The following is a 24,340-nucleotide window of genomic DNA, read 5'->3' on the forward strand; positions in this document are numbered from 1 at the left end:
ATCAAGTGTGATCTTGATAATTCACTGCCCTGTCTCTCCAATCTATTTTATGATTCCTGTTGAATACAAACATCAATTTTTAGCCTTGTATTCAAGGGCTGAGCATTCACGGCTCTCTGGGGTTGAGAATTCAAAGATTCACAATCATCTGAGGGAAGATAGTTTTCCTTACCATAGTTCTCCATGGCTGAATGTTTATCCTGGGACTATGCTCCTTAGATTCTTCATCAGGGAATACAAACTTTCAACAGCTACGGTGCCGTGCCCTGTCAGAGTTTCAACTTGAGACTTTCGAAAACAGGCCTTTTTTACTCAATCTCTCTCAGGACAACTCTCATCTCACAGCTCAAAATCACTCAAGCTTCCTTAGGCATGGTGACCAAAACTGCAAAAGTGTAATTTCACGAAAGCCCTGTACCTTGCAACAAGAGCTCCTTTGCTTGTACTCCAACACAATCGCAATAAAAGGCAACATTTCACTTGCTTTTGTAATTGCTGGGTGGACCTGCATGTTGACTTTGGAGTATCTTTGGAACATTAATCAGAATTTAATACTTCCTCTTAATTTTAAAAAAAAAGTTTAGTTTTTGGTTCTATACCAAAGTTCTATAACCTTGCAGCATCCTCATCAGAAATTTTTCTCTAAAATCACATTTTTTCAATTAAGCATAAAAATATTTTTGTTGAATATGTGCACTACCGCAGTTCTTTCCTGGGACTATGACCTCTGCCTATTGATTGTTTGTTTATTTTTTTTTCTACAGATAAAAGCCATTGTCAATGCAAATTTGCTGCAATGGGAGCCCTAATCCAGGGGTAGATCCTTATCCTGACTGTGACAGGTTGATTCATTGTCAAGGGTTCATTCCCATTTGGGGGCAGGCAAAGGGAGAGCTGTATACTATGTCTGACAGCTCTTGTGCAGAAAAACCTTGTGCTAATTTTATGCTTTCAGACTCCATACCTTCCACATATTCCCCCATCCACAGTAATATCCTTTGTTGAAAGTGTGTTTTTATATCTGCCAAAGAAAACATACTTTTGTTCAAATTATCAGCAGGTTTGCCTTGTGATAAAGCAGACAGAGATGAAGTGAAACTGATCCTTTTCCAGTACCAAATTATCTAGGCTGAATGGATACAACTGGCTTTCATCTTTATGTTAGGGAAGAGGAGAAGAATCATGATTGCATTCTGGATTGTCCAGTCATCTCTGCAGGAGAGTGAGAATGTTAGTTGGGGACAAGATAGCACTTGTGTGATAGCATTATACAGCAATGAAACAGACCCTTTGGTCCAACTCGTTAATGCCGACTAACTTTCCCAAACTAACTTGGTATTGCATGCGCTTGGCCCATATCTCTCTAAACCGTTCCTATTCATGTACCTATACAAATAGCTTTTAGATGTTGTAGCTGTACCTGCAGCTACCACCTCCTCTGGCAGTTCATTCCACACACAAAGCACCATCTGTGTGAAAACATTGCCTCTCGGGTCCTTGTTAAATCTTTCTCCTCTCACCTTAAAAATACCTCCCCCAATTTTGAATTCCCCATGCTAGGAAAAAGACATTTACTATTCACCTTTTCTATGTCCCTCATGGTTTTCTAATCCTCTATAAGGTCACCCACAAACTCCTACGCTCTATCCGTTCTGATAACATCCTGGTAAATCTTTTGTGAACCCTCTCCAATTTAATAAGATCCTTCCTGGACCAGGGTGACCAAAACTGTACACAGTACTCTGAAAGTGACCTCACCCTGTACAATCTGAACATGATGTTCCAACTCCTATGTGCAGTGGTCTGAGCAATTAAGGCAAGCATGCTAATCATCTTCTTTACCAACCTGTCTACCTATAATGCAACTTTTAAAGAACTATGTACCTGAACACCTAAGTCTCTCTGTTCAACTATACTATTCAGGAACCTGCCATTAACAGTGTAAGCCCTGCCCTTGTTTGTTTTACCAAAGTGCAATACCTCACATTTATCCAAATTAAACTCCATTGCCACTCCTCAGTCATTGGTCCAGTCGATCAAGATCCCTTTATAATCTTCGATAACCTTCTTCACTGTTTTGATGTCATCTGCAAACGTACTAAGCATGCCTCCTAAATTCTCATCCAAATCATTAATATTATTTACAAACGAAAGTGGACCCAGCACTGATCCCTGTGGATCACCACTAGTCACAGTCCGAAAACAATCTTCTACCACCTCCCTCTGTCTCCTTCTGCTGAGCCAGTTTTGTATCCAGTTGGCAGGTTTAACCCTGAATCCCATGTGATCTACCTTTACTGATTATTCTACCATGTGGGAATCCTGTCAAAGGCTTTACTAAAAGTCCATGTAGACAATGTCTATCACTCTGCCATCGTCAATCCTTTTGCTTACATCCTCAAAAAAAGTTTGGGAGTCATGATTTCTCACGCACAAAGCTATACTTGACTATCCCTTGCCTCTCCAAATGCATGTAAATCCTATCTCTCAGAATCCTCTCCAACAACTTACCCACCACTGATGTCAAATTCACAGGTCTACAGTTGCCAGGCTTCTCCTTCTTAAATAAAGGCACAACATTAGCCACTCTCCAGCAGCTCATCCTTGACTGTAGATGCAAATGTCTCTGCTAGAAATCCCAGAGTTTCTTCCCTAACTTCCTACAATGTCCTTGGATACAGTTGATTAGTTCTCGGAGATTTATCCACCTTTAGTTTTTTTTTTAAGCACTTCTTCTATAATGTGGACTGTTTTCAAGATATCAACATTTATTTTTCTGAGTTACCTAGCCTCCATTTCTTTCTCCACAGTGGAAACTGACACAAAATATTCATTTGGTTTCTTTCCCATTTCCTGTGGTTCCACACGTAAACAACCTGGTTGATCTTTAAGGGGCCCTATTCTTTTCCTAGTTGCTCTTTTGCTCTTAATCCAATTGAAAAATCTTTTTGGATTATCCTTAACTTCTACTGCCCAGGCTATCTCTCTAGCTTTTTACTGAATTGTACACCGATAAGACATATTGCTGTGGGGACATTGGTGTATGGGGGGTGGAGAAGACTTGTTTAAAAATGCTTATCAAGTACTTTTGGTATCCATTGTCAGTGTCTGTATGGTGACAACAGTATCTGACCCGAAAACCACTTGAGCTTGTAATGGTAAGGTACCATTATACACAGGGCAGCAGATCCAGGACCCTCTGCTGGCCCTGAATATAGATACATTGAGATAAAGCACAGAATCCCTAAATGTTTTACTTGCCTCCAGTTGAGTGGGCAATATCTCTGCCAGAAATAAAGTTAGACATTAATTTACATAAAATATTTCCTGACAAAAATGTTGAATAGTTCTGTAAGGATTGTAGCCTACAATGTTTCTGGGGAGATGTGCTTTGCACTTAATTTACATAAGTACAAAGGACAGTCCAACTCTTGTGCAACAATTTATGGTGTACTTGAGTTCATAACATTTGAAAACCGAATTTAAAAAAAACACAGAAATATGCTGGTAATAATCAACATATTAGACTTCATCTGTGGAAAGAAAAGAGCAAAATTAATGCTTCAGGGCAGAAACTTGCTCAAATGCTGATCAGATTAACAAAGTTCACCATCTTAAAGTTGTTACCCATGAAGTTCTCCCGTTAAGGAAAATAATTTTGTGTAGTCTGCAAGATGTAGGTGTTCAGTATGTTTTATTTTCAGAGTAGTAAAAGATATATTTATGCCTATAATTCTCGTTGTTTAGAGTGCTGTCTGACAGAGCAAATGTGAAATTACCTTGCTTCTTTTTTTGCCCATCCCTCAATATTAAAAGGTATTACTGTCCACCTTCTTGTGAGTCTGATTACAAACAGTGTGGAGACAGCCTAAAGGGAGATGCCTTTCCTGACTGCTTTTATGCAGAGGAATTGTACATGATGTGAAGTATGATTGGAGAAAATATTTTTATCTGACAAAACACTGTAAGAATGCACTTTAGGAGAATATGTTGTTTTAGCAACACTGACTACACAACTTAAAAGGAAAAAAGTAAGGTTAAATCATTGGATCTAGTTAAAATTGTTTTTTTAAAAATGTGATTACATTTTTTTAATGTTAAGGTAAAGGGACTGTACTTTGCATGTAGTGACATGATGTGCTTTAAAATATCCTGTACATATCTTGCATTGCAGTACCTCAGTCCTATCCATTCTCCATTCTAAAATGCAACTGTATGAATCTTTTACTTTCTAATGCAGTGCTATTGTTGATGATGTCCATGAAGAGCAACCTGGGAATGCTAGCATGGCTAGTTGTGATGTGTTAATGTTGGAGATTACATCCTGTGGTGTGCTGTGATAAAATATTACAGAGGAAGCTTTCTTGAAGGTGGAAAGAATTTTTCTTCCAATAGTTTCCTGAGATAAGGTCTCAGAGATAATGGGAACTGCAGATGCTGGCGAACCCGAGATAATAAAGTGTGCAGCTGGATGAACACAGCAGACCAAGCAGCATCTCAGGACCACAAAAGCTGACGTTTCGGGCCTAGACCCTTCATCAGAGAGGGGGATTCGAAGGGGTTCTGAAATAAATAGGGAGAGAGGGGGAGGCGGACCGAAGATGGATGGATGAGAAGATAGGTGGAAAGGAGAGTATAGGTGGCGAGGTAGGGAAGGGATAGGTCAGTCCAGGGAGGACAGACTGGTCAAGGAGGTGGGATGAGGTTAGTAGGTAGGAAATGGAAGTGCGGCTTGAGGTGGGAGGAGGGGATAGGTGAGAGGAAGAACAAGTTAGGGAGGCAGAGACCAGTTGGGCTGGTTTAGGGGTGCAGTGGGGGGAGGGGACGAACTGGGCTGGTTTTGGGATGCAGTGGGGGAAGGGGAGATTTTGAAGCTTGTTAAATCCACATTGATACCATGGGGCTGCAGGGTTCCCAAGCGGAATATGAGTTGCTGTTCCTGCAACCTTCGGGTGGCATCATTGTGGCACTGCAGGAGGCCCAGGATGGACATGTCGTCTAAAGAATGGGAGGGGGAGTTAAAATGGTTTGCGACTGTGAGTTGCAGTTCTTTATTGCGAACCGAGCGGAGGTGTTCTGCAAAGCGGTCCCCAAGCCTCCGCTTGGTTTCCCCAATGTAGAGGAAGCCACACCGGGTACAGTGGATGCAGTATACCACATTGGCAGATGTGCAGGTGAACATCTGCTTGATATGGAAAGTCCCCGCAATAACTGCCCAAAGAGAATCCCTCTAGTCCTCACATACCACCCCACCAACCTCCGGATACAACGCATCATCCTCCAACACTTCCGCCAACTATAATCCGACCCCACCACCCAAGAAATTTTTCCATCCCCACCCTTGTCTGCCTTCCGGAGAGACCACTCTGTCCGGGACTCCCTTGTCTGGTCCACACTCCCCTCCAACCCCACCACACCCGGCACCTTCTCGTGCAACCGCAGGAAATGCTACACTTGCCCCCACACCTCCTCCCTCACCCCTATCCCAGGCCCCAAGATGACTTTCCATATCAAGCAGATGTTCACCTGCACATCTGCCAATGTGGTATGCTGCATCCACTGTACCCATTGTAGCTTCCTCTACATTGGGGAAACCAAGCGGAGGCTTGGGGCCCGCTTTGCAGAACACCTCCGCTCGGTTCGCAATAAACAACCGCACCTCCCAGTCGCAAACCATTTTAACTCCCGCTCCCATTCTTTAGATGACATGTCCATCCTGGGCCTCCTGCAGTGCCACAATGATGCAACCCGAAGGTTGCAGGAACAGCAACTCATATTCCGCTTGGGAACCCTGCATCCCAATGGTATCAATGTGGATTTAACAAGCTTCAAAATCTCCCCTTACCCCACTGCATCCCAAAACCAGCCCAGTTTGTCCCCTCCCCCCACTGTACCCCAAAACCAGCCCAACTGGTCTCTGCCTCCCTAACTTGTTCTTCCTCTCACCTATCCCCTCCTCCCACCTCAAGCCGCACTTCCATTTCCTACCTACTAACCTCATCCCACCTCCTTGACCAGTCTGTCCTCCCTGGACTGACCTATCCCTTCCCTACCTCACCACCTATACTCTCCTTTCCACCTATCTTCTCATCCATCTATCTTCGGTCCGCCTCCTCCTCTCTCCCTATTTATTTCAGAACCCTCTCCTCATTCCCCCTTTTCTGATGAAGGGTCTAGGCCCAAAACGTCAGCTTTTATGCTCCTAAGATGCTTCTTGGCCTGCTGTGTTCATCCAGCTGCACACTTTGTTATCTAAGGTCTCAGAGGTTATTTTCTATTTGTTTTCAAAGGTGTAAAAACTTACAGTATTGCCCTTTCCTGTCCCTTGCTCGACATGTACATAGCATGAAGTAAGAGCATGGCTGGGCAGGGATCTGGTTCTTATCACCTTGGCAATGTGGAACGCTGATGAAGTGTCTTTCTCTGTCACTCCTCCTCCTCTTACAGAATGGCAAAGAAGCCATGCAGTCTCTCTACAGCAGTGCAGGAAGAATGACACCTGAATAAAAGCAAAATATTGTGGATGCTGGAAATCTGAGATAAAACCAGAAAGTGCTAGACAAATTCAGCTGGTCCAGCAGCACCTGTGGAGAAAGAAAGAGTTAATGTTGAATCCAGTATCTTCAGAGTCTCGTTTCTCTGTCTCCACGGATGCTGTCAAGCCTGCTGAGTTTCTCTAGCATGTTCTGATTTTCTTGAAGAATGGGAGCTCAGCTAGTTCACAACCCTTCTTTGCTTTATGCTGAATGGCAGAGGAAATAAGAAGAATTTAAGATCGGCACAATGTGTACCACTTTGCTACCCTTTTTATTGAATAAATTTGCATGATTCAGGGACAACGTTCAAAAATCGCACTGATCCTTTGTAGAAAACAGGCACTATAGAAGCATGAGAAAAAGTGACTGCAGAGTCCAAGTTGATATTAGGAAAATGAACCAAAAATTTAGTCAAATAGTTGGCTTTTAAGAAGGAAGTGAGCAAGATTGTGAGAGGGAGCAATTTACAGAGGAATTCCAAGAAAAGAACCTGGGTGGCTGTTAGCACATTGACAGTGGTCATGCTGGGGTCTTCACAAGATGGTCCGACTGAGAAGAGAGGTTCATTTCTGGGAAGGATGGGCTGTAGAACTGGAGGAGATACTGACATTGCAGCTCTGCAGAGATTTTAAAGGTGGAGCAAATCAAAATCCGTATTTTCTCTTAGCTAGTAAAAAAAAAGTTTGTTTTCCTAGAATTCTGAATGACTCTGAAATAGAGTTAGAAATGTTTTCAATAAAAGTTAGATTTGTTCTTGTGCTGAGTTTAAGCGGAAGCATTGTTAACTAGGGAAGACATATCTGGTACCTGATTCCTCCTGATCTTTTCATAGTTGTTTATCCTGATAGCTGTTAAACAAAAGTTTCCAGTTTTGTGCAGTCTACGAGGTGGACATTTACTTGGAATGATCACATCTGGGTTGAGGTCCTTTGTAGAATGTAGTTTGTTATTGATCAAATAATACGTTTGTTTAGCCTACAAGCTAACGGAAAATGTTCTTTTTATTTGACCTGTGAGTAACCTTCAGCCAAGCATTGCTGAACAAAGATGAGTCCATTGAAAAAGTTGGATGTTCTTTGCTTTATAGACGGTACGAATAGGCTTATGGTGATATTTGTACTCTGAAATAACTAAAGGAAGGACTTTAGCCTGCAAACATTGGCGATCTTTGTACTTTGCATTGAAACCAGATTTTTTTTTGCGTTTGACCACGTAGCAAGTATGGCCCAGTAAGAAAAAAAAACACAATGTATGTTGTGGAATTCAGCCATTTGAATCAAGGAGGTTCCAAGATTTAAATTGCTATTTAGTGTGTTAGTTGATTTCAGCTTGAATCCACTTGGCTGCTGTAACAGGGAGGAGAAAATGAATAAACGATCCTGTTTGTACTTGCTATCTAAAGATGGAATGCATGTGTGTCTGTCTGTCTGTTCGTTCGGCTGTCATACACTTCAAAGTTGAGCACCTTGATCGCTGCAATGGCCATTGGAGTGAGGTGTTACAATGTGCCTTGTACTGAGTAAAATATATTTCACCAGCAGTTGATACTGTCTGGAGGGAAGAATTCTTAAAACTGACATAGCAAACACGTCTGTCACCTTATAGTGTACTGAAACAGATAGGTTAAAAGGACAACAATTGTTTTATCCACTGCCTGCATTGAGTTTGTTTCCAACTGGATGTGTTGGGATGGGATCCTGCAATTAGTTTTGATTTAATTGAGAATTGATAGGAATAATGAGCTATGGTTCCTGCTCCTTTTCGTTGTCTACTTCTGCTTGGAAGACCTGTGTCCATGTGTGGAAGGATTAGATTAATCTGTGGTACTGCCTTTGGATTAAAGAAAAGACTCTGGTGGTTGTTGGGAGACTGCTGGAACTTGTGGAAAGGTCTCGAACCATGAGTCCATGCACTATTGACTTGGTATTTAGCCTCATATACTTTCATTCAGTGTTAATATGGGTACTACATATTTTAATAGCACTATGACAATACATCAGTTCAGTCCAAAGGCAAGTCCTTGGCTCATTGCCTTTTTGAAGCTTCATTTTGCGGCATTTTCTTTGACAACTTCTTGGTTTGCAATTACTTTCCACTCTCAAGGGCAAGACGAGGAGGTAGGTCCCTAGATTACTTCAGCTTTGGTGAGAATCAAACCCACGCCATGATTCTGAGCCACATGCCAACAATCTAAGAAAAAGACCACCAACAAACACATGCAATCTCAAAAATATAGTTAACCATCTGGTACCATAATAGAACATAAAACATAGAACATAGAACAGTACAGCGCAGAACAGGCCCTTCAGCCCACGATGTTGTGCCGACCATTGATCCTCATGTATGCACCCTCAAATTTCTGTGACCATATGCATGTCCAGCAGTCTCTTAAATGACCCCAATGACCTTGCTTCCACAACTGCTGCTGGCAACGCATTCCATGCTCTCACAACTCTCTGTGTAAAGAACCCGCCTCTGACATCCCCTCTATACTTTCCTCCAGCCAGCTTAAAACTATGACCCCTCGTGTTAGCCATTTCTGCCCTGGGAAATAGTCTCTGGCTATCAACTCTATCTATGACTCTCATTATCTTGTATACCTCAATTAGGTCCCCTCTCCTCCTCCTTTTCTCCAATGAAAAAAGTCCGAGCTCAGTCAACCTCTCTTCATAAGATAAGCCCTCCAGTCCAGGCAGCATCCTGGTAAACCTCCTCTGAACCCTCTCCAAAGCATCCACATCTTTCCTATAACAGGGCGACCAGAACTGGACGCAGTATTCCAAGTGCGGTCTAACCAAAGTTTTATAGAGCTGCAACAAGATCTCACGACTCTTAAACTCAATCCCCCTGCTAATGAAAGCCAAAACACCATATGCTTTCTTAACAACCCTGTCCACTTGGGTGGCCATTTTAAGGGATCTATGTATCTGCACACCAAGATCCCTCTGTTCCTCCACACTGCCAAGAATCCTATCCTTAATCCTGTACTCAGCTTTCAAATTCGACCTTCCAAAATGCATCACCTCGCATTTATCCAGGTTGAACTCCATCTGCCACCTCTCAGCCCATCTCTGCATCCTGTCAATGTCCCGCTGCAGCCTACAACAGCCCTCTATACTGTCAACGACACCTCCAACCTTCATGTCGTCTGCAAACTTGCTGACCCATCCTTCAATCCCCTCATCCAAGTCATTAATAAAAATTACAAACAGTAGAGGCCCAAGAACAGAGCCCTGTGGAACACCACTCACCACTGACTTCCAGGCAGAATATTTTCCTTCAACTACCACTCGCTGTCTTCTGTTGGCCAGCCAATTCAGTATCCAGGCAGCTAAGTTCCCCTGTATCCCATTCCTCCTGACCTTCTGAATGAGCCTACCATGGGGAACCTTATCAAATGCCTTACTGAAGTCCATATACACCACATCCACAGCTCGACCCTCATCAGTTTTTCTAGTCACATCCTCCAAGAACTCGATAAGGTTTGAGAGGCATGACCTGCCCCTCACAAAGCCGTGTTGACTGCATTTGATCAAGCCATGCTCTTCCAGATGGTCATAAATCCTATCCCTCAGATTCCTTTCTAACACCTTGCAGACGACAGACGTGAGACTTAGTGGTCTGTAATTGCCGGGGATTTCCCTATTTCCTTTCTTAAAGAGAGGAATTACATTTGCCTCTCTCCAATCCTCAGGTACGACTCCAGTGGAGAGCAAGGATGCAAAGATCCTCGCAAGTGGCCAAGCAATTGCATTTCTCGCTTCCCAAAGCAGCCGAGGACAAATCTGGTCCGGGCCTGGCGACTTGTCAATCTTAATGTTTGACAAAATTTTCAGCACATCAGCTTCCTCTATCTCTATCCATTCCAGCATGCATATCTGCTCTTCAAAGGTTTCATTCACTACAAAGTTTGTTTCTTTCATAAAGACAGAAGCAAAAAACTCATTTAGGGCTTCCCCTACCTCCTCAGACTCCACACACAAATTCCCTATGCTATCCCTGATCGGCCCTACTCTTTCTTTGACCATTCTCTTATTCCTCACATAAGTGTAAAATGCCTTTGTGTTTTCCCTAATTCGTTCTGCCAAGCCTTTCTTGTGTCCCCTCCTGGCTCTCCTCAGACCATTTTTGAGCTCCTTCCTTGCCTGCGTGTAATCCTCTCTAGCTGAACTTGACCCTAGCTTCCTCCACCTTACGTAAGCTGCCTTCTTCCTTTTCACAAGAAGCTCCACCATTCTCGTCATCCAAGGTTCCTTTATCTTACCCCTTCTTGCCTGTCTCAGAGGGACATATTTACTCATCACTCGCAACAACTGTTCCTTATGATCCGTAGCCTCATAGATAGCTCAAGTAAACCATTGTCTCTCCAATCCTATTTGGTAATAATTGAGTAATGAAACTTTCCTTAGAGATGGAGTGAGGGACTGGCACCTGTGTGTTGAACATTACTTTTCTACTCTTGTTCTGAATTTAACTCCCAATTTGGGAGTAAAAAGAAAAAAAAGTGCTGTAAGTCTGAAATAAAATGAGAAAATATTGAATTTCAGACTGTGAAATATTAATCTGCCTTTTCTCTTTACTGCCACTGACTGAATAAGCATCTGTTTGGAGCATTTTATTAGTTGCTAAACAATGAGTTTTGTGGGTCACAGTGTGGTAAGAAGCAATGGGAGTTTCAGTGATCTCAATCCGTTGTCATGGATATGTGACAAAATTGCACCCGTTTGGCAAACTCTTGCCTCACTTGGAGAAATGCTGGAAATGTGAAAGAATGACTGGAATGAGAATTGGAAAGTTCAATTCCAGTGAAGTGGGGAGGTCTCCTAAACTGGATTTGAATCCCATCAGCAGTGCATTGTAGAGGGAATTTTACTACAAATTAAGAGATTTTTTTTTGAGTCAACCTGCTCAGAGATGTAATTGTACCCCTCTGGAGCAGGTGGGACTTGAACCCAGGACTCTTCATCCAATGGTAGGGACAGTACCACTGTGCATAGGAAATGTCAGGTGCCAAGACTGCCAAACAGAAGTATGAAAGGGAATCCTCTCCTCAGTCGATGCTCACTTACCCTGATAGGTTCAGAGAGTATAAATAGGTTAACCCTATCACCGACACTTGGACAGAGACGAGAGAATGGAAACTGTGATATTCTTGTTTCACTTGTCTGAATAGACATCAGGTGTCAAAAAGATGAAAAAGTGTGTAATGTATTTAAATTGGTTCAGTGATTTTCTGATATTTCTCTTTAGACCTGTCTATTGCAATATATTCTGTATTTATATGTTGCGCATTCTGAGAAATGTTGGCAGTTCTGCCTTATGGAAAAATAGAACCAGTCCAGTTAGGTTTATGTGAATGTTCTCTTCAGAGGGAGAATGGGACTGATGACATTGCATATAGTGCTAGGTCTGTCTGAAATACAGGTTTCTATTATGCAAGCCTTGCATCTAGTGTAAAACCACCACATTTCAAGACCTTTAATAGTCTGCTGTGCATATGAGAGGAAAAAGGAAGTCATTTCAAGTTTGATTTCTTCTGGCATAGACTTTCAAATTTACGAGCATCTGCCAAACTGCAAACCTTCCTCACTGACAGCAACTAACTTCTTAAATAACCTTGGCTTGTACTACTGTCACTAATTAGGTCCTTGTGATGTTAAGCAGACAGGCTACAATTCAGCACTGCTTTATGCTACCTGTCCAAAGGTATGTACATCTAAGAATGACACTAAGTTGCTGAGTAGAATGGAGCAAATTGGTAAACTGCACCTTGAATCTTCCACTCCACCTCAAATCTGTCACTGTCCTCCCATCAACTGCACCCAGACACTACACTGTTGTATGTGATGGGGATTGATTCTATGCGTATAATTTGTGTTGTGTTGTTTGTTCACTGCTGGAGAAACAATCTTGCTTTTATTAGATGTTGCTACAGTTTCAGTCATATGTTCTGTTTGCTGTAATTCATGGGGCTGCTTTTTAAATACACTCTGTAGACTGCATGCTGCAGTGCATTGTTTAAACAGACGGTTTTCTAAGGAAATGTGCTTTGCTATAAAATAGAATGTTTGCTATGAGTTCTGCTGTAATTCCCTCTCCACCTCTACCTCATTGTCTGATGCATTAATGTGGCAACCATATCTCCTATATTTGAAAAGGGAGGGAAGCAGAAAGTCGGAAACTACAGGCCAGTTAGTTTAACATCTATGACAGGGAAATGTTCAAAGCTGTTCTTAAAGATGTTATCATAGGACACCTAAAAAAAATTCAAGATTGGATAGAGAAATGTGAGAACTTTTCTTAATGATGTTTTACTGGGACACATTTGAAAAGAATCAAGATTATCCAGTGATGTCAAGATGGGTTATGAAAAGGAAATCATGTTGAACTAATGTATTGGACTTCTTTTGAGGAAGTAACCTAATGCAGATGAAGGAGAACTGGTGGATGAACTGTACTTAAATTTCCAGAAAACATAGAACAATAGAACATAGAACAATACAGCGCAGAACAGGCCCTTCGACCCTCGATGTTGCGCCGACCTGTGAACTAATCTAAGCCCCTCCCCCTACATTATCCCATCATTATCCATATGCTTATCCAAGGACTGTTTAAATGCCCCTAATGTGGCTGAGTTAACTACATTGGCAGGCAGGGCGTTCCACGCCCTTATCACTCTCTTAGTAAAGAACCTGCCTCTGACATCTGTCTTAAATCTATCTCCCCTCAATTTGCAGCTATGCCCCCTCATACAAGCTGACATCATCATCCTAGGAAAAAGATTCTCACTGTCCACCCTATCTAATCCTCTGATGATCTTGTATGTCTCTATTAAATCCCCTCTTAGCCTCCTTCTCTCCAATGAGAACAGACCCAAGTCCCTCAGCTTTTCTCATTTGATAACCTTCCACGTCAAAAAATAAATAAAAGCTCATATGTAGGGGTAATAAATTTGATATGGGTAGAAAACTTTGTTAGCTAACAGTAATGGAGTACAATGTGGGAAAATGGTGAAATTGTCCCCTTTAGCAGGAATAATAAGAAAAAAGCATATTACCTGAATGGTGAGGGATTGCAGAGCTTTGAAATGCAAAGAAATCTGGGTGTCCTAATGTGTGAATTGCAAAAAGATGAAATGCTGGTTATAGCATGGAACTGGGAAAGCTAAAAGAGTGCTATGGTTTATTGAGGGGAATTTTATACAAAAGCAGGGAGGATATGCTTCAATTATCCAGGGCACTGGTGAGACCCCATCTGGACTACCTGAGTTTTGATCTCTTTTTATGCAAGGAAGGATGCAAATGCGTTGGAAACAATTCAGAGATGATTTTATAGGCTAATACCTGAAATGCGGGTTGCCTGACTAGAAAAGGTTAAATGGGCTAAGCTTGTATGTGCCTGAGTTTATAAGAGTAAGAATTGACTATTTCAAAATACGATCTTGCAGGGTCTTGACAGTGTGGATATGAAAAGACGTTTCGGTTTGAGGCAGAGACAACACAGTGTGGAGCTGGAGGAACACAGCACATCAGGCAGCACCAGAGGAGCAGGAAAGTTTGATGTTTCGGGTCAGAAGCCTCCTTCAGAAAAATTCTGAAAAGGGGTCCTGACCCATGACGTCAACTTTCCTGCTCCTCTGATGCTGCCAGACGTACTGTGCTCCTCCAGCTCCACACTGTGTTGTCTCTGACTCCAGCATTTGTAGTTCTTCCTTTCTCCTTTCGTGGGAGAGCCTAGAACCAGTGTTACAGTATCAAAATAAGGGGGTCTCCTATTTAACCCAGTGAGGAGAAACTTTGCCTCATTGTGAGGCTTTGGAACTCTGGGAAGGTGATGGAAGCAGAGTCTGAGTATTTTTGGGGATACATTGATACTTGATATGAAAGGGATTGAAAAGCTTTTGGGGATAAGTTGGATTGTGGACTAATCAGAGCAGTCATTATTTATTGAATGATAGACCCGAGTGACCTACTCCAGCTCCTAATTGACAATGCAGTTAAATATTGTACATTCTATAGCAAATACTCGTGTTGCCCTGGTATAATAAGTGGTTCATCTTCTGATTTGCGATGTTGACACCAAATGAGATCTGCCAGTATTATGGAATTTGCCTGTAGATTGTTTCATTTAATAGCTGATATTGAGTGAGTTTTTGAGCTATTATCCTTTCTTTTCTCCTTTAGCTTTTCCCATGCTGCATCAGTTTGCCATGAGCATTTTCTTTTGGCTTGTCAGCTGGGTGCCCTTCCTGTCACTAGCCTTCCCTGTTTACTGGGGCTGGGAACCACAGCAAAATTAGGCAGTAGTCTCTTGCATTCTTGCTGCCTGCCATAGTCAAATGGGAGGGATTTATAGAGTGACAATCAACTTGCTTGGCTGAATTTGACACACCTCCTGTGACCATGAAACTTGAAACTGGAGTTTCTGGTGTGGATGTAGGGACGCTACCATTGTCTTAAGTCTTACTAGTAGTATTATTTGAAGATAAAGTTTGACAGTCCAATTTTTCTCTTCCACTTGCCCATGCGTTGTTTTCTCAGTACTGTCTCTTTCAGCTGGAAAGGCTGAAATGTGAACCAGTGATTGAATTGATCATAAAATGTCAAATTACAGAGGGCCAATCCACAAATTTATGTTAAGCAGAGCTCTGTGATAGCTAAGGAAACTCCTATGTAACCTGCTTTGCTTAAAAAAACAAACTATGTCAAACAAAGACAATTGCAAGCACAATGACACAGTGTATACATGGAATGTACTTTCATTTGTTCACATCTTACAAATGGCTCGCCCTTGTATGACAAAAGCCTTTGAAAAAACTTCAGGGGTTAGTTCTGGAAAATCTCAGTAATCTTTCTCTGCTTGGTGTGTTGTCTTTGGACAGACATGCCTTGCCATCAATACACTCTGACATGTTTTCTATGTTTTTGTGCTGCCGCGTAAAATCCCAAAGCATTCCAATAGCCTTTGTGGCTTCAGCTGGGGAAACAAGTGGGTGAGTGGATGGACATGCATCAAACTCTTCGTGTCATCAGGATGATAATCATTTCTTTCCTTTCAATGTATTTTGACCACTTTCCTGATGCATGCCTCAAAAATGCTGGAAGCCATTCATGCAGTTTTGTTAAGCCTCGTACTGTGTGGGCAGCATCTTGATCTTGGCCAAGCAGCGTGCCTTTTTAGACTTTCCAAACATAAGAAGCGGCAGCCTTTCATGTTGGCACAGTCCATAACAATAACCCTGTTCCTTGCTTTGCTTCCGTCCGTTACACATTTCATCCTTAAGCATTAAAGAGTGGTCTGGCAAACAATGGTAAAACTGTCCAGTTACACATCTGCATTAAAAATGTCTCTTGGTGCATTTTCTGTTCAGACTGTGGGCAGGAACATTTTTCAGGCCATTGCTGCAGGCCTGCACATGACTTCAAGCCCCTGGTGTGGCCTAACTCTGCTCTGAGTGGTTGGCACAGCCATTTGGCTGAATGTGGCCATGGTCAAATTTTTGTTAAGCAAAGATATTAAGAGATATGGGCAAAAGGCAGTTATATGGAGTTGGGTCACAGGTTAGCTGTTGGGTCACAGTTCTCATTGAATGGTGGAACAGTCTTCAGGAACTATTCTTGTTTCTTTGATCCTATGGCAAGTATGCCCAGGTTTGGCAAATCTGGATTTACCAGTCTATAACCGTCGCCTATCATGGGTTTACTTCTATTAGATTTCCTATTTTGCTGGTGGGAATGGCTAACAACTTCACCACAACTGCAGTTTTTGGTTATTCAAAATCAACTCATCGCAATTTCACTGTATTCCATGTTCTGACGACCACAATGCCAAAGGCAATGTTGATAATTTGAATTTGACAGTTTTATGGTGCAACTAAAAAAAGTCCAGATGTTCAAACCCAAAGGCAACAGTTATCTTCATTGTTCATTCCACTCAGCTGCCATTATTCTTGCTAGCTAACTTTCCACAAAAATTTCCTTCTCTGTGAGGTGTCTTCCCACTGCCTGTCCCTCTTCCCTCCACCCACCCACCCCATCTCCACCTCTGCTTGTTCTATTAAGACACATAGGAGACTGCTGTGTAGAATTAAGACACATAGCTCAGGAATTCTAAACGTTGATAAGGAGAGAATATGAAGCAAATTGTAATCATAGGCCTTTTCTGACCCTAGATTTTAAAAAAAGAAAAAATAAGTGAGCACTGAATTAAATGGAAGGAAAAAGAAGAAAGTATTCCTGAATTACAATGGTAACTACATTTCAGAAGCACATTAATGCACTGCCAAGTGCTCTGGGGAGTTATGAGGTCATGAAAAGTGCTGTGTAAATGTAAGTTCTTTCCTTCTATTATCGGGAAGGAAAGAGAAATTGCATTTTTTTTTGCTGTTCACAACTACAGGACATTCCGGAGCACTTTACAGTCAATGAAATATGTCTAAAGTGTAGTCACTTTTTGACGCAGGAAATGCAGCAATCAAGGTGCATACAGCCGGTTCCCACAAGCAGCCATGTGATAACGACCAGATAATCAGTTTTGTTGTTTGAGGAATGAATATTTGCCAGGACACTAGGGATAACTTCCTTATTGTCAGAATATAAGGTCATAATTTCTACCAAAAATAGCAAACTAGGGGACAAAATCAAACTTATTTAGCAAAGCATGTAGATCATATAGAGTCTTCTTGCAATTTAATAAAAATCAAAATAAAAGTCCTACATTTATATGGTAAGACACATCAGCAGTGCATCAGTCACAGTGAAACCACATTGCCTTTTCAGTTTCAAATGTAGACAGAAAATATGAGAGAAACTTTCCGGGTCTGGCAACATCTGTGAAGAGAGAAACAGAGTTAATGTTTCAATTCGTAGGATTTTTTTTTGAAACATTTAATTTTAACTCAACATTCTCTCTTGTTACTATCTCCACAGATACTGCCAGACCTGCAAAGTTTCTCTCACATTTTCTGTTTTTTTTATTATCGATTTCTGGTATCTGCAGTATTTTGCTCTTGCCTCTTTCAGTTTCATTCACGTTTACTGCTCTCTACCAGAAGTTAAATACTTATGAACCTATGAACATATATTGTGTCCAGCCATTAGCTTCCAGTGCTCTGGACCAAAAGGATTAATTCTAAAGGAAAGATTTATCTTAACAGTTATTACAAAGATCTATCCTGTTGGCAACAAATACCTTAATGATGGTTTACAAAACATTACCTGTTCATTCGATGTTTTGTTTTACCTTGAGAAACTGAGTAAAGAGATCAGACAGGACAGCAGCGAAATGACAAAGATCAGTTAAATCAGCAAGCAATGCTTATGTGACATGTGTCTGAAGGACATAGAAACATCAAAGCATACGAAATAGGAGCAGGAGTAGGCCATTTGGCCCTTCAAGCCTGCTGCTTAATTAATCATGATTATGGCTGGTTATCCAACTCAATAACCTGTTCCTGCATTTCCTCCATAACCTTTGATCCCTTTAGCCCTCACTGCTACATTCCAATTGCTTCTTGAAACCATGCAATGTTTTGGCCTTAACTTCTTTCTGTTGTAGCAAATTCCACAAGCTCACCACTCTCTGGTTGAAAAAATTTCCCCTCATCTGAATCTTAAATGGTTTACCTCATACTCTTAGACTGTGACTTCCCTGGCATTGTGAACATCCTTCCACCATCTGGGGGAAGAATTGAGATTATTTTATCATCACAGTTCTTACCTGTTAGAATTATAGAGGTTTCTATGGGATCATGCCTCCTTATTCTGTGCTCCAGTGAATATAATCTAAACATCAACCTCTTCTTGTGTTTCCCCTTATCCGAGGAATCAGCCTGATAAATCTTCGCTACATGCCCTGTATGGCAAGAACACCCTTGCTCAGATAAGGAGGACAAAACTGCACGCAATATTCCGTGTGTAGTTTCATAAAAGCCCTGTATAATTGCAGCAAGACATCCCTGCTTTTGTACTCAAATCCTTTAACAATGAAGGCCAACATACCATTTGCCACCTATACCTCCTGCTGCATCTGTAATGGCTTACTTTCAGCATCTGGTGTACATGGACATGAAGTGCTACTCATGGTTTAGGGCTTCACATTCTCTAAACTGCTTTTAAAGTTTGATGGCTAGGGCCACATGATTGTCCAGTGTAACAGGTTGATGGCAGTAGGCCCTACAAAACTGCTGAGGATACAAATGACAAACTAGCCTTTTTGTGTGTTGGCCTGAAAAGCGAAAGCTAAGAGGAGATTTGACAGATCTGTTGAAAATCTTGAGAGATCTAATCTGAGTAGATTGGAAGAAAATGTTTCCATTGCTAGAAAGGTGAAGAACCAGAAGACACCAATTTAAGATGATTAGCAAAAAGACCAATTGTGACACAAGGGAAATACCTTTCATAATGCAGCAAGTGATTTACGCTCATGAATGCATTGCTTGAGAGAGTGGTGGAGCGGGCTCAGTTGCAATATTGTAAGTGGAATTTATAATTATCTGATAGGGGAGAAAAGTAACTAATATGGCGAAAGGGCAGGGACGTGGGACTAGTGGAGTAGCTTTTGTGAAGAGCCAGCTCAGACTTAATGAAACAAGGACCTTCTATGTCGCAACTGTACTGTAATTCTAGAACACTGGAAGAACTCTGCTCTTCAACTAATACCACAAGATCTTCTTCATCCACCTGAACAGACAGGTAGAGCCTTGGTTTAGCGCTGCATCAATGATGGCTCTTCCAAAGCAGCCCTCGTTCATGGATGGCACAGTAATTAGCACTGCTGCCTCACAGTCCCAGGGACCCAGGTTTGATTCCAGTCTCGGGCAACTGTCTGTGTGGAGTTTGCATGTTCTCCCTGTGTCTGCTTGAGTTTTTGCTGGGTGCTCTGGTTACCTCCTGGAGTCAAAAGATGTGCAGGTAGGTGGATTGGCCATGATAAATTGCTTACAGTGGAGGCCCGATGGGAAATGTAGGGTTTCAGGGCTAGGGTAGGGGCTGGATGGAAATCTCTTCAGAGGGTCAGTGTGGACTCGATAGGCAGAATGGCCTGCTTCCACACTCTAGGGATTCTATGATTGTTGCAGTAATGGTGTCAGCCTGGATTATAAGCAAATGCCCAGCACTGAGGATTGAATCCTTGACTCTGATTTGGAGATTTAAGAAAAAGGTGTGGAATGGAAGAGGAAATAAGAGCCATTCCATCACCTTGAAATCTATGAACTAGCAATGAGTAAGAGACAACTTGATGAGTCTTGATTTCAAGGTATTAGAATGCCTTGAGTTCAATTCTTACATATTCAATCTTCTTTTTGAAAGCTGAAAACCAAAGATATTCATCACCTACAAACTGAGCTCAAATACGATGATGTCAGAGTCTAATCCACTTAATAACGTAGAATATAGAGTTGAGGTTAAAATCAGATCAACCATGATTTCATTCAATGGTATAGCAGGCTCAGAGGACTGAGTGGCCTACACTTTCCTCTGTTCATATATTCTCATGTTCAATGTTGCATCATTTGAGTGTGAAACAACAAGGTGGACTTGTGATGCAGTGATTTTTTTGACCTCTGGGCTCAAACTTGGTATCGCCTGTACTTCACTCAACCATTCAATTGATGATCACCAAACTTACGTGACACCCATCAGTAAATAGCATTCCTTGTTTCCATTTCTGCAGGATACCAAGGATAATTTTAGTAATCTCTTACACTTCAGTTGAGACCAATCAACATTATCACTAGCTAAAATTTAAACTTGTACCAGCCTGAACTTTATGGCTCATTTACAACCTGTGTTTATCAGCTGAGGAGAGAATGCAGCTTGTCTGTTTTGAATAGCTCTCTGCTCTTGTGAAAATTTGGAAGCTGTGAACACCTGGACTCTTGTAAAGCAGCTCATCACACCGGACTTAGCCGATTAAGAGTTGCTGCTTTTACAGAATGAAGGATGGGGGAAGAATTGGAATTATTTTATCATCACAGTTCTTACCTTGCTTCACAGACAAGTGCCCTTAATAGCTATAATAACTGCAAAGTTCTAAAAGAGATAACAAGGTGTGGAGCTGGATGAACACAGCAGGCCAAGTAGCATCAGAGGAGCAGGAAGGCTGACGTTTTGGGCCTAGACCCTTCTTCAGAAATGCTTTTCTGAAGAAGGGTCTAGGCCCAAAACATCAGCCTTCCTGATCCTCTGATGCTGCTTGGCCTGCTGTGTTCATCCAGCTCCACACTTTGTTATCTCAGATTCTCCAGCATCTGCAGTTCCTACTATCTCTGAATGTTCTAAAGGACTTGCTTTGAAATTCTGGTGTGAATATTTACGTTAAGTGTGTAGGAAATATACACTTTCACATTTACTTTTGGCCTATCAGGTAGATTATAAATAAAGTTTTGATACTCATTTCTTTTTAAAGTTTCATATTGATTGGATCTTCTGACTATTCTCTATTCTTTTAACTTGTAGAAGAACATGAGAAACGAGACAAGTTCCTTTTGGACAGGGAGCCAGAAAGTAAAAGAACAGACTTGGATAGAATCAACAATGTAATCCACATAGAAGAGGTTAAACCTGAGCTCCAAACTGTTCCTGCACTTCAAGTCCCGAAACCATTGCCTCCTCCAGCTGTTGCTGCTACAGTCGTCGTGCCTCACGTGGCCAGTCCTTCCCTCGCTCCTTCCCCACTTCCTCCGCAAATCGTACAGCATCATCAGCCAGTCCTGAGCCCCACCAACAGCACCAGAGAAATTTCCCAGTCCCCGCCAGTGCTTCATCGATCTCCGATCTCTGCACTAACTGACCCACAGTCTGCTACACCGTTGGTGAACAGCTCGCCCCAGCAGTTTACAAGTTCAATGTTGACCATCCCACCGCATCATGTCATCCAGCCATCAGCCCTACCGCAGCAGCCAAGTGGCCTTAAGCCAAGCCCAGTTGATGATGGAAAGCCCCAGGATCAAAAGAGGAGGCCAGGAGGGTGAGTGTAAACAGTACTGATGACTATTTCTCACATTACCTTTGATAGCCCAGATCTGAAGTAATGACTTGTATTTATCGTGAAACTTAAAGTAATAATTTGGCTTGTAAGTTCGGAAATCAAAAGTTTGAAAGTAAGGAAGAGAAACCAGAAATGAAAAATGAAAAATGGCAGCAATGTTGAGTGCCTGCACTTTTCACTTGTGTGAGCAATTAAGTTTTAGTTCTGTAGTACTGTAACAGCCATCTCGATCTGCTCTGCTTTGGTTATTCATGATAAGAGTATTATTTCAGGCATCCAACATTGGAGGTAGTAATTAACAAATTCGTTTTTCTCTTTGTTTCTCTTTGTTCTGGGGCAGATAAGTCCGTGAGTCAGTTTCTATCCATTCTGTAGAGTACAATTTAGGAAAAAATAATCAAGCAGTATAACTTGTAGCTTTGTTACTAACTGAGCACGAGACTCCAAGTCTGTACTATGATTGGCCACCTCCATCATGATGCTGGCAGATTGCAGGCTGTCCTGGTGGATGGGTAAAGTTGTAAGGTTTTGGAGTTGATCTGTAGCTCGGGTTGTGGGTAATGAGGTTGGTTGGCACGTCGAGCTGGTTTGTTGATTTTGAAGATGTTTCGTTACCTTGTTGAGTAACATCCTCAGTGCAGCCTCTCATGAAGCGTCAGCATGTTTTCCCACCTGGCTTTTAAACTCTGGGGTCTGTTGAGATGGATTGCCTCACTTCCGGTTTTCCTTCGTGGCGGAATGTATATGGGGTTCAGTTCAATGTGTTTACTAATAGTCTGCTTCATGGAATGCCATGCTTCCAGGAATTCTCCTGCTTGTTTCTGCCTAGCCTGCCCCAGGATCTTGGTGTTGTCCCATTCGAAGTCATGGTTCTCCTTGTCCACGTGGATTGAGATGAGTGAGTATTGGTCATGACTTTTTGTAGCCAGTTGGTGTTCATGTAGTCTAGTTGTTAGCTTCCTTCCTGTTTGTCTGATGTAGTGTTTCTCGCAGTCTCTGCAGGGGATCTTGTAGATGACATTGGTCCTGTCCGTGGTGAGGATTGGGTCTTTATTTTGGGTGAGCTGTTGTTGTAGGGTTAATGTGGGTTTGTGTGCCACTCTGATGCCCAGCGGTTGTAGGAGTCTTGTGGTGGGTCTTCTGACCCTCACCCTCAACAACAACAACAATAACCAACACCCTCACCAGAATAAAATTCACCAGAGGAGGGAAGAACAAACAGCTCCCATTCCTGGACGTCATGGTCGAGCACAAGACAAATGGGGAGCTGCAAATGAAAGTACGTCATAAAGCCCCACACACAGGCCAGGTATTGAACTTCAACAGTAACCATCCCAGCACACACACCCAAAGCTGTGTGTGAATGCTATTTAAAAGGGCAACAACAACACTGCAGCAACGTGGAACTATGCCAAGAGGAGGAGGAATACCTTTTCCAAGTGTTCAAGGATAATGGATGTTCAAAGAACTGGGTCAGGAGATGCCTACAGGAAGAGCATCAGAAAGATTTTACGCACTCTGACACACTCATCACACTACCCTACATCAGGAACATGTCAGAACTCACCACAAGACTCCTACGACTGCTGAGCATCAGAGTGGCACACAAACCCACGTCAACCCTACGACAAGTGCTCTCCCAAACTAAAGACCACTCCCCACCATGGACAGGACCAGATGGATGAACACAGCAAATCCCCTGCAGAGACTGCGAGAAACACTACATTGGACAAACAGGAAGGAAACTAACAACTAGACTACATGAACACCAACTGGCTACAAAAAGTCATGACCAATACTCACTCATCTCAATCCACGTGGACAAGAAGAACCACCGCTTCGACTGGGACAACACCAAGATCCTGGGACAGGCCAGGCAGAGACAAGCACGAGAATTCCTGGAAGCATGGCCCTCCACAAAGCATGCTATAATAAACACATTGAACTCGAACCCATATACATTCCACTACAAAGGAAAACCGGAAGTGAGGCAATCCATCTCAATGGACCTCAGAGTTTACAAACCAGGCGGGAAAACACACCGACGCTTCATCAGAGGCTGCACCGAGGATGTTACCAAGTGCAGGAACGAAACGTCTGCAAAATAACAAACCAGTTCGGTGAGCCAACCAACCTCAAGATGGGTAAAGTTTCTCATCACGGTGCATACTCGGAAATCTAAGGCTTATTGTTCTCTTTAACTGTGGAAAAACAGCCAACAGTTCTACATTTTGCCCTTCGATACTTAGGATCCTCCCTCAAGCCACAACTTGTGAAGTACAGCAGTACTGTAAATTACAGCAATAATGATAGGAACAATAGAGGTGCAAAAGAAGTGATTTGGCACAATATTAAAGTATCGTCTTTACAATTCAGTTTCCTTTTCCTGCATTATGTTGATATTAAATGGGTCCAATTACCTCGTTGAAAGAGGGCCTTTGATAGAGAAATGCAAATAAATCTTAAAAGTATTAAAAACCACAAAGCTTTAAATCAGAAATTCAAACTAGATATTGTATATGTGAAATGTACTCCAATCTTGATGGTGAGGCTGACTTCCTTGCTTTGAATGATGTATTCTGTAAGTCACTGATATTGACTGCTCGGAGGGTTGCAAGCCTATTCCCAACTGCTTTGATTCAGATACTGCAATAAGGTCTGATCACTGCCATCTGTCCAGCATTGTCACAGAATTTTCTTTTGATTCAGAAGAAAAGCACAAAATAAACATTTCTATTAAAGTCGATCAGTCATTTAAGATCATATAGACTGCAGACTTGCTTCGTGGTCGTGGATGCAATCACATTTTAATG

General features: G+C 42.0%; 1 protein-coding gene across 1 annotated transcript in view; it reads left to right on the top strand.

Moving 5' to 3' along the window:
- Nucleotides 1–24,340, top strand: part of mnta (MAX network transcriptional repressor a) — a 120,779-nt gene that overhangs the window by 2,877 nt on the left and 93,562 nt on the right. Inside the window, exon 2 of the mRNA XM_048556960.2 lies at nt 20,996–21,506. Within this exon, the coding sequence (XP_048412917.1) occupies nt 20,996–21,506 (511 nt within the window). The remainder of the gene's footprint in view (nt 1–20,995; nt 21,507–24,340) is intronic.

The sequence above is a fragment of the Stegostoma tigrinum genome, chromosome 27 (assembly GCF_030684315.1).
Source record: "Stegostoma tigrinum isolate sSteTig4 chromosome 27, sSteTig4.hap1, whole genome shotgun sequence".
Taxonomy (NCBI): domain Eukaryota; kingdom Metazoa; phylum Chordata; class Chondrichthyes; order Orectolobiformes; family Stegostomatidae; genus Stegostoma; species Stegostoma tigrinum.